This window comes from Blennius ocellaris (assembly GCF_963422515.1).
Source record: "Blennius ocellaris genome assembly, chromosome: 13".
Taxonomy (NCBI): Eukaryota; Metazoa; Chordata; class Actinopteri; order Blenniiformes; family Blenniidae; genus Blennius; species Blennius ocellaris.
In genome coordinates this window covers 22,510,476-22,524,534 of record NC_137662.1, presented here as the reverse complement: position 1 = coordinate 22,524,534, position 14,059 = coordinate 22,510,476, and the positions used below count along the sequence as shown (strand labels likewise).

The following is a 14,059-nucleotide window of genomic DNA, read 5'->3' as shown; positions in this document are numbered from 1 at the left end:
TTTAATTATACCACACGGAGACTTTTATTGCTGTCGTTCACAAAGCATTTCAATAAATACACAGAACAGGTCATTTGCATTTATTTGTGAAAAGTTTGTACTGAAATGATCACAAGTTCACGTTCGGGATCATAGACCCTCCAGATCGTGACACGATCAGATGTGCAGCACGGAGGTCGCTGGTTTTGCCGACAGTGCAGAAAGTGAGCGACTCGACACAGTGATAGTTTCTGCATATTTCTTCACGGAGCAGCCGGTTCGTCTCCGACGACATCGGCACTGCGGAACGCAGTTCGACTCGGACCGTTTCCAAACAGACTGAAGGAGAGAGAGGAAGAACATCGGTGCCCAGTCTCTCCGGCCCGGACAAACACGAGCCTTAAACCTTGTTCACTGGTACAAAAATGCTCAGGTTAGTTTTTCTTCGGTCGCCACTGCAAAAAGAAAAGTGCATTTATATCCGTTCCAACCGGGTCCTTGTTGAAGAGAGTGGAGCTGCAGGAAATGAGCATCAGGCCAGTTACTCCATGGCGAGTGGGTTTGAGGGTCTGGATCACTGGGGGGGGTGGAGGAGGGGTTGGTGGGGTGCGTGTGTGTGTGTGTGTGTGTGTGTGTGTGTGTGTGTGTGTGCGTGTGTGTGTCCTTCAGTTTTCCGCCAGCGACAGAGCCAGAGCCGCCTGCAGTGCTGCCTCTTCATCAATACTGTAATCCTGACAACAAAGCACAGATCAAAGAACGACATTTACACAAGAATAGTATTACAATTACATCTGATCAGCTTCTTCTTCTCTCTTTTATTATTTTTTCAACATTTTTTTTTTTTTCCAAGTTCAACGGAAACTCATCTGACCGGAGACTTACAACGAAGGTGTCGTAGGAGAACTTGTGCCGGTGGAGGAGGTGCTGCAGGAAGTTGGAGCTCTTGTAGCTGGGGTCTCCCCACGGCATGGCCGAGCACACGGGACACACCTGGGGACACACACACGTCACCAGGGACACTCGTTTTAGCTTTTGTTGTTGTTGTTGTTGTTGTTTTTTAATCCTCACACGAGTGATATTTCAAAACACACGACTCCTTTACGTTGGACCCGGTAGTTGCGGTTCCCGCGTGACTGTTAAGTAAATCTGTACTTTATATTAATTATTAGTACTCGGTATAATGGGAATTAACACTTTGTAAGCTATCGTTGATTCATGTGTGTTTGTAGAGAGATGTAGGGAGAGCTTTATTCCTCCCCGGGGGGAAACACAAACTTACAACAGCTCAAGGTGAAAGGTGCAGAACTTATAAAATCAAGGAATTATAATATGTAAACATATGTGAATATCTAAACAAGAGCCCAAAAAATAGAATATGTAAAAATTAAATAAAAATAATAATAAAAAAAAAATAAATAAAACAATCCAGTATAAAGAAAAATCCTCTAAAATAAGAGTAAATTGCCAGGATTGCTAAACACACAGTGTAGATACAGTACAGAGTGTGTTTGTGTAGAACCGCGGGAAGATAATTTGACTGTAACCGCTCTGAGACGTCTTCAAGGTCTCTGGCCTCCAGAGACCTTGAAGACCTTGAAGACCACACACACACACACACTTATACACACAGGCCTGAGAACCAGTGTTAACCTGCTTTGTTGTATCTGAATGAAAATGTAACCGCCGACTCCGGGAATAAATTGGGCAGTGAAGTGAAAAACCTTCGCGGATCAATGAACTTCAGCTGTGAGGTGAATTTCATTCCTCTGCCGTCGTACAAGCCGACTGATTGTTTTGACTCTTTACTTCTCTCGTCTCTCTCTTTTCTCACTCTTGCAGGGTTTTTCCACCTAACAGTGACGTGACGTTGGACGCCCAGGACTCTCACCACTTTGTGGGGGTCGTTGCGATGGTTGTCCATGCAGTGCTTCACCAGCTCCTGCTGGTCCAGGTTCCTGGCGCCGCAGAACGGACACGCAAACGTTGAGCGGTTCGGGACATTCCTGCAGAGAGGGGGGGGGGGGGGAGGGGGGGCGACACAACGGAGACGATTTGACTTGAGGGGACACGGGGTAGGGGGGACAGGATGAGGAGGGCATGGGGGTCACTTCTTCTTCACGTGCCTCGGTATGGGCTGGGAGGTCGGGACCACCGGGACGAACTTGGGGCAGTTGGCCATCTGCTCCTGCACTTTGGAGCAGGAGGCGACGTGGGACCTCATCTTTGCCAGAGTCACCTGAGGACACACACACACACACACACACATTTGTATCTGTACCAGGGGTGATCAGAGCTCCGTAGGGGAGGGTAGGGGGAGGGTGCAGTTTTACCTTCTTGTTGCAGCCCCTGCAGGGGGCTTTACACGAGGACAGGTGCTTCTCCACACTGGAGGACCGCTCCACCTTCTTGGGGTCGAACGGCACCCGGCAGAGGGGGCATGGCGGCGATGTGACCTGGAGACACGGCTGCAGACACTCCCCGCAGAACCTGCGACACGACCGGGACACAAATGTCTGACGTGTCTGACCCCGCGTGTCCAGAGGACACTTCCTGTTAGAGCTATTTCAGCCGTCGAGTAGAGAGGTTGAACCACTGGTTTGTAAATAACTTGTCAGTTACTTAATGAGGCTCAGAGCATTCCATTTTAAAATAGAGAGCATGAGATTTGTTTATTTGTCATTCAATTCATGTTTGCACATGATGACAGGAAACAGGTGCTCAGGCCCCAGCACAATAAAAGAATAATCATAAGAATAAAAGACAGACTAAAGCGATACCTGTGCCACTCACGCAAAGGGGAAATGAAGAGTAATTGTCCACAAGATGGCAGTAGTGCAGCACAATATGAAGACATCTAGTGAAAATCCTGTCGTTTTTTTCTTACTGCAATATTTATCGCAGGGTTAAAAAAAAAAGAAAAAAAAGAGTAGCCTGAGTTCTGGCATTTTAATGAGAATGTTATTTGCCACACTATTTTATATTTTAATATTTTAATGTATTACTTGTTACATTTTAACTGCGGAGTTGTAGTGTGGTTTATAAACGCAGTGTTTTTAAGTTAACGTTCAGAATAATGGCTGAAAGTGATGAACGAGGAAAAGTCCCACCAAAGACATTTACCACAGCCTTTCTCCTGTCAAACTGGGAAAACAGTCAGATCTTGTTTTTATCGGGTAAAAAGTCAGTTGTTTTTTTTTAAATCGGGTAAAAAATACTTTTTTTTTAATCAGGTAAAAAGTCAGATCTTTTTTTTTTAATTGGGTAAAAAGTCCGATCTTTTTTTTTTATCAGGTAAACAGTCAGATTTTTTTTTTAATCGGGTAAAAATACTGATCTTTTTTTTAAATCGGGTAAAAAGTCTTTTTTTTTTAATCGGATAAAAACTCAGATCTTTTTTTTTAATCAGGTAAAAAGTCCGATCTTTTTTTTTTAATTGGGTAAAAAGTCAGATTTTTTTTTTTAATCGGGTAAAAAGTCATTTTTTTTAATCAGATAAAAAGTCAGATTTGGGTTTTTTTTTTAAACGGGTAAAAAGTCATCTTTTTTTTTTTTTTTTTAATCAATCAATTAAACCGTGCTCGCACACGTTGGAACCGGGCGAGCTGTTTATTTACGTGTGAGCGCAGCTGGCGATGCTGACGGGCTTGTGGTAGACCTCCAGGCAGATGGGGCAGGAGAACTGGCTCTCGATGCCCTCCGCCGGGGCGGCCAACGAGGCGGGACCGTTAGCGGGGAGCTGCTGGCGGATCGGGGTGCCGGACGAGACAAAGCTCCGGAACATCGCCATGGTGGAGTCGGAGAGGGGCTGCGGGTGTCGGAGGAGGAGGAGGAGGAGGAGGTCCCAGGTCCCCGGGAGCTACAACATCATCCACACAGCATCTCGAGAAGAAGTGACACGGACACTGTTCTCACAGCTCGTCCCGAAACGATGTCAACAGTCCCAGCATCGCTCCTCCTCGGCGGGAGGAGAGCCGTCAGACCCCGGGGGTAACAAAGACGGTGACTTGGATGGAGAGGAGAGGCTGTATCCAGGTGGCCTGAGCCGCCTGGTCCTGCTCCCTGCTGTCACTTTAAAGTCTGTGGAAGCTCGCCAGAGGCAAACAAGAGAGTCGTCGCTGAGCATTGAGCGCGGTGCATCATGGGGGATGAAGTCCGGTGTCGGGGAGCTTTGCACCGTTCTGCCGCTCAATAGGACTAGATATCCCAGCAGGCACTGCGGCCACAGCGGCGCAAGTGGAGACAGACGTAAACACAGGACCCAGCCGTCGAAGCAAAACAAACTAGAAAAAAAAAATAGACACACACACGCGGAGGAACATAGAACCGCAGCCCTAGAAACGTAAACGGACACAAATAGACTCGACCAATAGAAATATATATATATACGAGCACATAGCGAAATACACGTTTAATGGCACTCGACAGAGGGCACAGAAACATTTTCATATAAACAAAATGATTGTTAATGGATTCATAAATATAAATGTCTAATTCATTTTACACATTTAATGACATAAATATATATTTTATGGCAATTGTACAAATATAGGGTTAGGTTTAGGGCCTTTCTATTTGGAGTTTGTATGTTCTCCATGTGTGTGCCTGGGTTTCCTCCCTACGTTTATTATTATTATTATTATTATTAATATTAATATTATTGTTGTTGTTATTATTATTATTATTATTAATAATAACAACAAGTATAACAATATGAATAATATTCATATTTATCAATTATTATTATTAATTATAATAATCAATCAATATTTTTTTTGTCATTTAGGGTTAAAATAGATAAGTATAAATCTGTATTGTTCCAGGTTTTACGTTCACTCCTCCACGGCAGCGCATGGCGCTGCACATCGTCAGTGAGCCGTGCTGCTGACGTCACATCCGGCCGATGGACAGTAACGCGTGGGGACCCATAGCGCTGCGGACCGGGTGGAGACTACTGAAAGGTTTTGTTTGTTTGTTTGTTTGTTTTGTGTTTCGTGTGCGTGTCGGCCATGTGTCAGGTGGAGGAGGACTACCACGACCCGTCGCTGCTGCCCGACCCGCCCAGGTAGCCTCGCCGCTCCGCGTCACGACATTTAAACCCCCGCTGGAGCGACAAGACATGCCTTTCCATTAACTTCTTATTTACTTCGTACAAGCACTTAAAAAAAAACAACTATCCATCCGGGTGTGTGCTAACCACTGACAACATTTATTATTAGTAGAAGTTACAGCACTGAGAGAAACCAGCATGAAACTGTTGTACACATTGTAAAATATTCAACGGATTGTATATTATTATAAGAACCTTCCATGTGTTTTTATTGTAAAGACATTTCCACAGAGAGACGAGGAAGTCTCGAGCTGTCACCGGTCCCCATGTTTAGATTTGACCAACTCTTTGAAATAATATTACCTGATTCTCTTAGTTTCTTAGATCAAACTTATATTATCCCATGTTTTCACTATTATCCTGGCAGAGCTGTAATCCAGAGCTGTCAGGATTATCCTGTTTGGACGTGGTTTCATTGAGTTTTTTCTACTCTCTTTATAGCAAATTACCAAGAGAAAAATAATTGGTTTGACTCTAAATGAATTCTTCCTGTCGTGTGTCTGACTGTATGTGAAGGTTTTATATTCTACTACTACTACTCTCTGCTTTAACATGTCTGCATTTCCCTCCTTCTTCATTAGTGTTTTTAATAAGTGTGTCAAATGCAAAGATGCGTCTGCGGCTGTGGTGGTCCGAGCTGGAGATCCCTACTGCAGGTGAAAGACACTTTTTTTTATTTTCTTCACTTTATATTTGGCCGTCGATTTTTGGTAATACTATTGGTATTGGTATATATATTTAAAGACCATCAATGTTGCATCCTAATGCTCTCTGGTTTAGTAAATACTTCATTGTGATCAATTGTAGAACCAGGTGAACGAACCAAATATGTTATGGAAAAAAAACATGCATATATTATAATGTACACAGAGATGTATACAAAATAGATACGAACTAAACTTTACCTTCAGGGGGCACATACAGTTCAGTTTCATCTTGAGCGGACAGGACTGATAAAATATTGCTTTAATAGCCTTCAAAGCTTAATTTTGAAAGTTTTTCTTTGTTGTGGTTCACGGTGATGAAGATCAAACAATTAGTAGTGAAAATAACAACAATTTCAACACAAAGTTGATTTTAATGAAACATTTTTGGTGCAAAATAACATTGAAATGTAAAAAATTCAAAAAAATTCAAAAAAACACCTATAAATCCTATTTAAGCCCATATAAGCAGCCGTTATTGATTCTGTCATTGATCAATAGATCTCATCATTTGCAGCTGTTAAATACAGAAAATGCTGACGAATGATTTGGCGCCCCCTGCAGCCCGCTGCATGTAGTGCATTCCCACCTTTAGTCAGTAAATATCCTCATACATATAAATCTGTTTTCTCTATTTGTGTAGTTTAAATTAAACACTAAGCCTCAGCTTAACACATTGTTGGCAATGAGGTGATGAAAAGATGGATTTTTTGTCTTTAATGCCCCTTTAATGATTTCTCTGTTGTCCAGGGCCTGTTTCAAAGACTACTTCATCCACAAGTTCCGGGCCATGCTGGGAAAGAACCGTGTCATTTTCCCCGGGGAGAAGGTAACCTCCTCTTGGCCGCTCCACACCGGCACTGAGCTCCCCGGTGACCGACGGCGTGTGTTTTCAGGTGCTGCTGGCCGTATCCGGAGGCCCTTCTTCTTCTTCTATGCTCCGTCAAGTTCAGGAGGTTTGCTTGTTTTGTTTTTTTTCCCCTCTCGGCACAAAGTCTGAAACCGAAAACGTAAAGCTGCGTTTTGTAGTTCTGGCCTCCTCGGTTGACTGCAGTATACCAGCTTTGAATCTTTTGTCCATGTTTACTCTGGATTTTTACAGTCGAGGCTGAACTTCAAGGATTTTTTGTTGTTGTTGTTTTTTTTTTTGCAGTATTTCTTGTATAAAAGCCTCTGATTTCAGGGTCTGAGCCAGAACGCACACAAGAAGTTGCGGTTCTCGCCGGGCGTCGTCTACATCGACGGTAAAACGCCTCTCAAGTCGTCCCGCGGCACCGGCGCCCTCCCCCAGGTGGCGACGTAACGACACGCTGTTGTGTTTGTTCCCAGAGGGGGGCGCCGTCGGTCAGAGCGTGCAGGAGCGGCTGAGGACGGCGTCGGAGCTGCAGGCCGTGTTCAGAGAGACCGGCTTCCCCTTCCACGTGGTTCCTCTGGAACAGGTCTGAGAGCGCCGCCACGAGGCTCTCCTCTGATAGGCTGCCACACAGTGATGTCACTCTCCACCAATCATCTCTATATAGGACATACAAAGTAAACGGTGTATGATGTTAAATTTACAAAGTTCCAGCACTATAGTTGAGAGATTTCATCACATTTTGACAGTTTTCACCTTCATCACTCATTTCCACTGTTTTGTGTTTGATGATTTGCTTTTTTTTTTTTTTTATTGTTTCAGCGCGTTAAACCTGTTTCTACTGGTTCAGATAGCTGCACTTTCATCTCTTTTCTAATTTTGTTTGTAAATCTGTTCTTGCTGTTTTGAGGATGTAGAGTCGCTACATAGAGGCCGTAGAGTTCCTTTATAGAGGCTGTAGAGTCGCTACGTAGAGGCTGTAGAATCCCCACTCAGGAGCTGTAGAGTGGCGCTCTAGAGTCGCTACAGACCGTAGAGTCGTTGCCACATGTCGCCGTGTTTCCAGACCTGCTGATCTGAGACTTTGTGTGCAGAAGAAGAGCGACTGTGTTGAAACCTTCTGCCGCCTGCAGGTCCTGGATCTTCCCTCCTCCGTCGTGGCGCCGGCGGCGACGGCAGCGTCGTCCTCAGAGCCGGCGGCCGGCGCCTACAAAGCAGCTGTGGATCGTTTCATGCGGAGCGCCGACACAGCGAATGCGCCGGTGCAGCAGCAGGAGCAGCAGGACGACGCTGGACTGGCCGTCCTGGAGTCTCACACACTGTCCCTCCGGCGGCTGCTGGACTCTGCAACCAGCCTGACCGCCAGAGAGGAGCTGCTGTCCACATTAAGGTCTCCATATATATATTTATATATTTCTGCTCTGGTGGACGCCACACTCAGACGGCTCTACTTCCTCTCAGGCAGCATCTGCTGGTGCACACCGCCCGCTCTGGAGGTTACTCCAAACTCATGCTTGGCGACAGCTGCAGCAGGCTGGCCGTGAAGCTGCTGGTCGCCATCGCCCTGGGGCGTGGAGCCCAGCTGGCCCAGGACACGGTGCGTTGGAGGCACACCTTTTTCTGATCTGCAAACGTTTACATTAATTTTCTTTTTTTGGGGGGGGGGATCAAAATCTAAAATCAGCAGATTGAAGGTTTCACAGTACTGCTTAAAGGCCCAGTGAAATGTAGCACACTGCTTTGCAAAAAACGATAGTTGGGGTTCTACTTATAAGGTTCCTCCGACTCTGCCCCACCACTGTTGTCGCATAACAAAGTTATTTGAATTTTGAATCTCCAGCCGTCAAAATCGGGGGAATCCTTCTTCTTGGGCGTGACGTCAAGAGTTGTGCAGATCTCCATCTGTTGTGTTTATATCGGCTTGTTTCCCTCTTAAATATCCAAGTTTTAACAGTGTTTTGAAGTTATAGTTGGCGTTTTATGAGCCTTGACGAAAGATTGAGCCTGAAAGAGACCGAGAGAGGAGAAAAGGAGCACGGTCGGCGGGAGCCGCAAGCTCGCGCAGCTAGCGGCTAGCGGCTGGCGGGAGCCGCAAGCTCGCGCGGCTAGCGGCTAGCTCGAGCTGCTAGCTCGGGCAGCTAGTAGACGATCAAGTAATACCTGGACTCATCTTCGGTGATTCCGCACAATAAACACAATTTGGGCGTGTGCACAACTCGTGACGTCACTCTATTATTGTCAGAAGCTCCGCCCAGCAGTGAAAATAGCGCTGTTTATCGGCTATTTTCTCACAGATTGCCGTGTTTTAACATTTTACCCTCGGGCCAGTTAGCATAAAAATGTCCCTAGAAGTGACAGCCAGAGTGTTTTGGGGGTCGGATTTTCATTTCACTAGGACTTTAAGACCAAGAGAAACCGTTCAGCTCTGTGTGTTATTTAAGTGTTCGGCTCGTTTCTTGTCACTCTGGTTTCCACCGTCCCGCAGAGACACGCGGGACCGACGCTTTCTGAGTGTTGTTGTCGTTTGCGTGTCTCCAGGGTTTCTCAGACTCCAGGTACGGTGACATCATCTCCGTCAAGCCAATGAGGGACTACTCTGCCAAAGAAATCGCTTTTTACAACCACATGTTCCGGGTGCCGTCGGTGCTCACGCCCAGTCTGACCTCCAAGGTAAGAGCCAGCGGGGGGGGGGGGTCAAAAGACTCTTCTTTTCCATCATGAATATCTATATAACAATAATACATCAGTGTCAAATAAATTGAAATGTCATTTTATACAGTAATTTCCAATTCATAGGCAAGTGCAGGGTGTGTGTGTGTGTGTGTGTGTGTGTGTGTGTGTGTGTGTGTGTGTGTGTGTGTGTGTGTGTGTGTGTGTGTGTGTGTGTGTGTGTGTGTGTGTGTGTGTGTGTGTGTGTGTGTGTGTGTGTGTGTGTGTGTGTGTGTGTGTGTGTGTAACTAACCACTGCGCCACCATGTGGCCATACCCCAATTAACGTAAAAATAAATTTTTCGGATATTCACTTTTTTGAATTCTTGAAATCGCGCATCCTGAGCCGGTACGTCCTCCAGTCGACCTCAAACTTTAGAATCACCGTCCCACTCTGATGAATCCCATAGTGGGACAGTGACGGCGCCCCCCGGTGGATGGACAGGAAGTCGCACAAGGAGCCTGGAGCTTTACAACCACAGGCCAAAGTACACGCAGTCACAGCGCCACCCGGGGGAGAAATGATGCACATTGCTGACTCGGCATGAGTTGATACGAAGCTGGATTCCAACAAAAAAAACAAAAAACAAGAAGACGTCCTCCCACCTGTACACTGTGTGTGTTTGTTTGTCCCACAGATGTCCGACAAGGCCAGCATCCAGCGTCTGACCCAAAGCTTCGTCTCCAAGCTGCAGGCAGACTTTCCTTCCACCGTCAGCACCATCTACAGGTGACCATGGAAACGGGGGACGTTTGTCTTCACAACCTGTCCCTTCTCACAACCCAACACAATTTACACACGTTTCATTAGGTGGTCATACGTCGACTGACGTTCCTCGGTCGGAGCAGCTTTAATTATTATTTATGTGTTTTCTTCGCCAAAATAAAACGTGTTTTTTTTAACTCCCGACACGTTGAAAAACCTCAAACTGGAACCTGGTTCTTCCTGGTGGAAAACCTCCCGCCGTGGTCCACGTGTCTTCCTCTCCTGTCCCCTGAGCTTCAGTCTGTCGTCCATCTGGAACCAGAAGACACAGGCTGGTTCTGATATTGAAGCTGTTGACGTGTGTCTTCTTGCAGGACCAGTGAGAAGCTGCAGACGTCCTGCAGGCCGTCCCCCGCTGCAGACGGAGAGGACACCTGTCTGCTCTGCGTCTGCGTCCTGGACACGTCCGTGGGTGAGTGAGGACAAAGAGTGGGACCTCCTCCTCCTCCTCTTTTCTTTTTTAGCCCTCGTGGTTCTGGAAACTTCCCGGACGAGCCCAAACTGGACATTTCGAACGCGTCGTTGCTCCGATGTCGTAATTCTTCAGCTGGAGTTTTACTTCAGCGGCTTGAAGACGCCTGGTGTGTCTCACCTCTTCAGGGACGGCCACGGCCTTCCAGTCCACGCTGATCTCGACGCGTCTCTCGGAGTCCAAAGCTCACGCCGCCGCCGGAGCCGCTGCAGCCGCCCCCTCGGGACAAAACCCCGGTAAAAGATCTCTCCAGACTCTGCTGGGACAGGGACCGTGACCGTTCTCTCTCCCGACTGACTCTCTCCTTCGGTTTCAGCGCCGCCGTGTGTCCAGCCGAGCAGAGCCTGTGGGGGGGGCGGGGCCTGCGGGACCTCAGGCTGTGGCGCTTCTGCTCAGTACGTCTCCGCTCGTGAAGACGGCCAACAAACACATATCTGAAGTTCACGAATAAGAATCTGGTTCCCTCCGTCAGCTGCTTGTGTAGAATCTCACTCTGCTAATCCAAAGTGAACAGCAATATGAATCATGTGTCTAAATACTTATCAGTCGATCGTCTTTATCTATAAAGCAGGTTTAAGACGGTGCAGTGTGCAAATGAATGAACAGGATATAAAAGTGCACCGTTCTCACGCTTGCATAGAATTAGATGAAACGTATAGACAAAACAAACTAAATCAAATTAAAAGGGGATTAAAAGCATGACAATATAAGTTACAACTACAATAAACGTGTCGAAGGCCCAAAAGTTTGAGCGTTTTAAAAATGGGACGGAAAAAGTGGGGAGTTTGTTCCATTTACATTTAAGATGTACTGTAGTTCAGTTTGATAAAGTCCAAAAAGGCATTAGAGGGAGGATTCAAATAGCATGGTGATGTCGTGGTGAGTATTCCCGCACAGTGTCAATATCCCTGGTTTGGAATATTTGCAGACATGCTCAAGGTCTCCCACTTGCCTTCCAATAAAGAGATTTTAACATTTACATTATTCTTCCTATTGCCAATAATAGGCCTTTATATGTACTTACTTGACTTCTATATGGAATCATTCATTTTTATACAGGTATATTAAATATATTTGTGTGTTACAACACAATAAGATATCCATGAAACAAAATACGTTGTTAAAACTAACAATAAACATGACACCTTTTCATAAATATGGTGAATTACTGGGGGAAAAAAACGGGGCGGAGAAATCTGACGGGGCCAAACACCAAAAAAACTAATTAAATAATTTACAAACCGATCCTTCGTTATACAAGCAGCCAGTGGAAAGACGATCAAACTCTGTGAAAATAGTCCCGATCATTTGTTGCTGAAAAAACTTCCATTTGTTCTGCTTCTTTTTCAGATTTTCCACTAAACTCAAGTTGCCTTTTGAGAGAAAACACTCATTCCTACATTTCGTACTTTAATGCAGAGAGGAGTTCATTAAAATCACCAATAACGATGATGATAACATTAAAGCAAACGGAGCTCTGGCGTGAGAATAACACGGGGATTGGATGTGAAGCGATCGGTAACGTGAACATGCAGAGTTGACGGAAAGAAACACGTCGATCACGTTCCAGCGTCTCGCAGGATTTTAGCAAAAAGTCGCGATCGTGACGCTAAATGTGGTTTGTTTGTGGCGGAACGTTGCAGGTCGCCTCCGGCCACCGACCTGAAGGAGCTGCTGTGCTACAGCTGCCAGCTGACCGTCAGAGATCTGGTGGGTGAACGACCGTCGCCGGTATCGATAGCAGCCGGAGGAGAATCATGTCAATTATCGACAATATTGATGAATATGAAGAAAAGCTTCCAGCGACGGGACAAAGTGTTTACAAAATGGCAAAATAGTGCCGACTTCAGCGTTTAATCTCATCGGCACCCAGGTCCTGAAGCTGAAAATAGAAAGCTAATCAGATTTATAAAACCGTCTGTACGCACACCTGCATGTCCTTTATTTACTAGTTTATTTGATAGGGACTGTGTATATTAATGAACCTCTGAAAAACAGTGTCAATATGCCAGATTATAGCAAAAAATGCGAGTTTCCATCTGTTGTCCCTGTGCAGGTGACACAAGATACAGGAAACGTAAAATTAAAAAAACGCATTTACAATAAAAAAAAAACACATGTACCAACATTACATACTGTATATTAAATAGCAGACAGTTAAAAGTTGGCTTTCTTTCATCCACAGTTTCAGGTGCAGTTTAAAAGTTGACAGTGTGGCACATTCTCTTATTGTGAAAGGAAGACTGTTCCAATAGTGACTCACTTTTCCCTTTTATAGATCAGGGTCAAAAATAAATAAATAAATCACAATTTGACAGGAAGTATCCCTCTAATCCGCTCCTCGTGCCCCTCTGCTTTAAAACGAAGGTTTTGCTGTTTCCAAAGGTGTGTTTCTATGTTTCTGTGGTCAAAACAGAACGGGGGGGGGGGGGGGGGGAATATAATTTATCGATCCAAACTTTTAATCTTTGGCTTGCAGTCGTCGGTGGATCATCTTCCTCGGTACATCCTGTCAGAGGCTCAGAGGAGAACACGGAGGTGAGAGAACGAGCCGTCGCCTCCGTTAGAATGAAATGATGAGATCGATCACAGCCTTTGGAAGTAAACAGTCACAGTTGTCACTCCCTCTGCCTCCCCTCCTCGGGTTGGACGTGGCGGCGTCGTAGAGCTCCCTCCCCCCCCCGGGGGGTCGTAGAGGGTTAGGGTTAGGTCTGGACTGAACTGTGTTTTTCCTGTAGGTCTCAGCTGAGGGACGAGATCAGCGGCTTCCTGCTGGACGACGACGACGACGAAGGCGATTCGACAGGCTGAAGATCGAAATGGAAGTGTTGAAACCCGACGGCGCTTTTTTAATATTTGTAACGCCTGGAAGTAGAATTTAACTTAATTTCCACCAGTTCTGCTCCATCAAAAAAAACCTTAAGATCATGATCTATATTAAATGTTCAGGTTTTTAATAAAAGTGACTCAAAACCCACTGAATCGCTTCCGTTTCCGTTCACGCCACAGACTGAGGACACGGTTTCAGGCCGTTCAGTGTGGTTGACACGCACGTTAAAGACGACAGCCCCACCTTTTACCCCTCCTCCAGCAACAGTCCGTGACCCAAACACCTCTAGACCCGCGGCGGTAGAAGGAGGCTCAGGGTTCACACAGTCTGGCACTTTCTCAGCTTGTATCTTGACTCTGCGGCAGACGACACGAGTGGTTTCCCTCCAACTACCCAGGAAGCAGCACCACGGACAGCTCCGCCCACCACGAGCGGAGCGTTGGTGCAAATGTCTCCCGAGAAGCGTGGCGGATGGTCCATGAGGAGAGACGTCTACCAACTCTTAACCGTCCGTCTGTTTTATCCACGACCGGATTGAGCTTTTGGACTTTATCCGTTTCCCTTCCTCTCTATGCTTCCTGCTGAACTGGATGAATGATGAGGGTTTCCAGCTTGAGGGAGTTCCTTCATACTTCCGGT

At 45.9% G+C, this 14,059-nt stretch overlaps 2 protein-coding genes across 2 annotated transcripts; one reads left to right on the top strand and one right to left on the bottom strand.

Moving 5' to 3' along the window:
• Positions 1–107: 107 nt before the first annotated feature.
• rnf166 (ring finger protein 166) lies at positions 108–4,149 on the bottom strand. Its single transcript, XM_080507615.1, has 6 exons — positions 3,594–4,149; positions 2,310–2,466; positions 2,103–2,215; positions 1,868–1,982; positions 862–969; positions 108–710 (listed from the first exon to the last, which is right to left on the bottom strand). The coding sequence occupies exons 1-6, from the start codon at positions 3,764–3,766 to the stop codon at positions 645–647; spliced, it is 732 nt and encodes a 243-aa protein (XP_080363741.1). The 5' UTR covers positions 3,767–4,149; the 3' UTR covers positions 108–644.
• A 737-nt stretch (positions 4,150–4,886) lies between these two features.
• ctu2 (cytosolic thiouridylase subunit 2 homolog (S. pombe)) lies at positions 4,887–13,566 on the top strand. Its single transcript, XM_080507604.1, has 16 exons — positions 4,887–5,041; positions 5,668–5,742; positions 6,541–6,619; positions 6,687–6,746; positions 6,974–7,034; positions 7,120–7,229; positions 7,777–8,033; positions 8,105–8,240; positions 9,182–9,313; positions 9,991–10,082; positions 10,433–10,530; positions 10,719–10,826; positions 10,907–10,985; positions 12,234–12,300; positions 13,070–13,128; positions 13,329–13,566. Exons 1-16 carry the CDS (start codon positions 4,986–4,988, stop codon positions 13,399–13,401), a joined length of 1,542 nt encoding a protein of 513 aa, XP_080363730.1. The 5' UTR covers positions 4,887–4,985; the 3' UTR covers positions 13,402–13,566.
• The last annotated feature ends 493 nt before the right edge of the window (positions 13,567–14,059 follow it).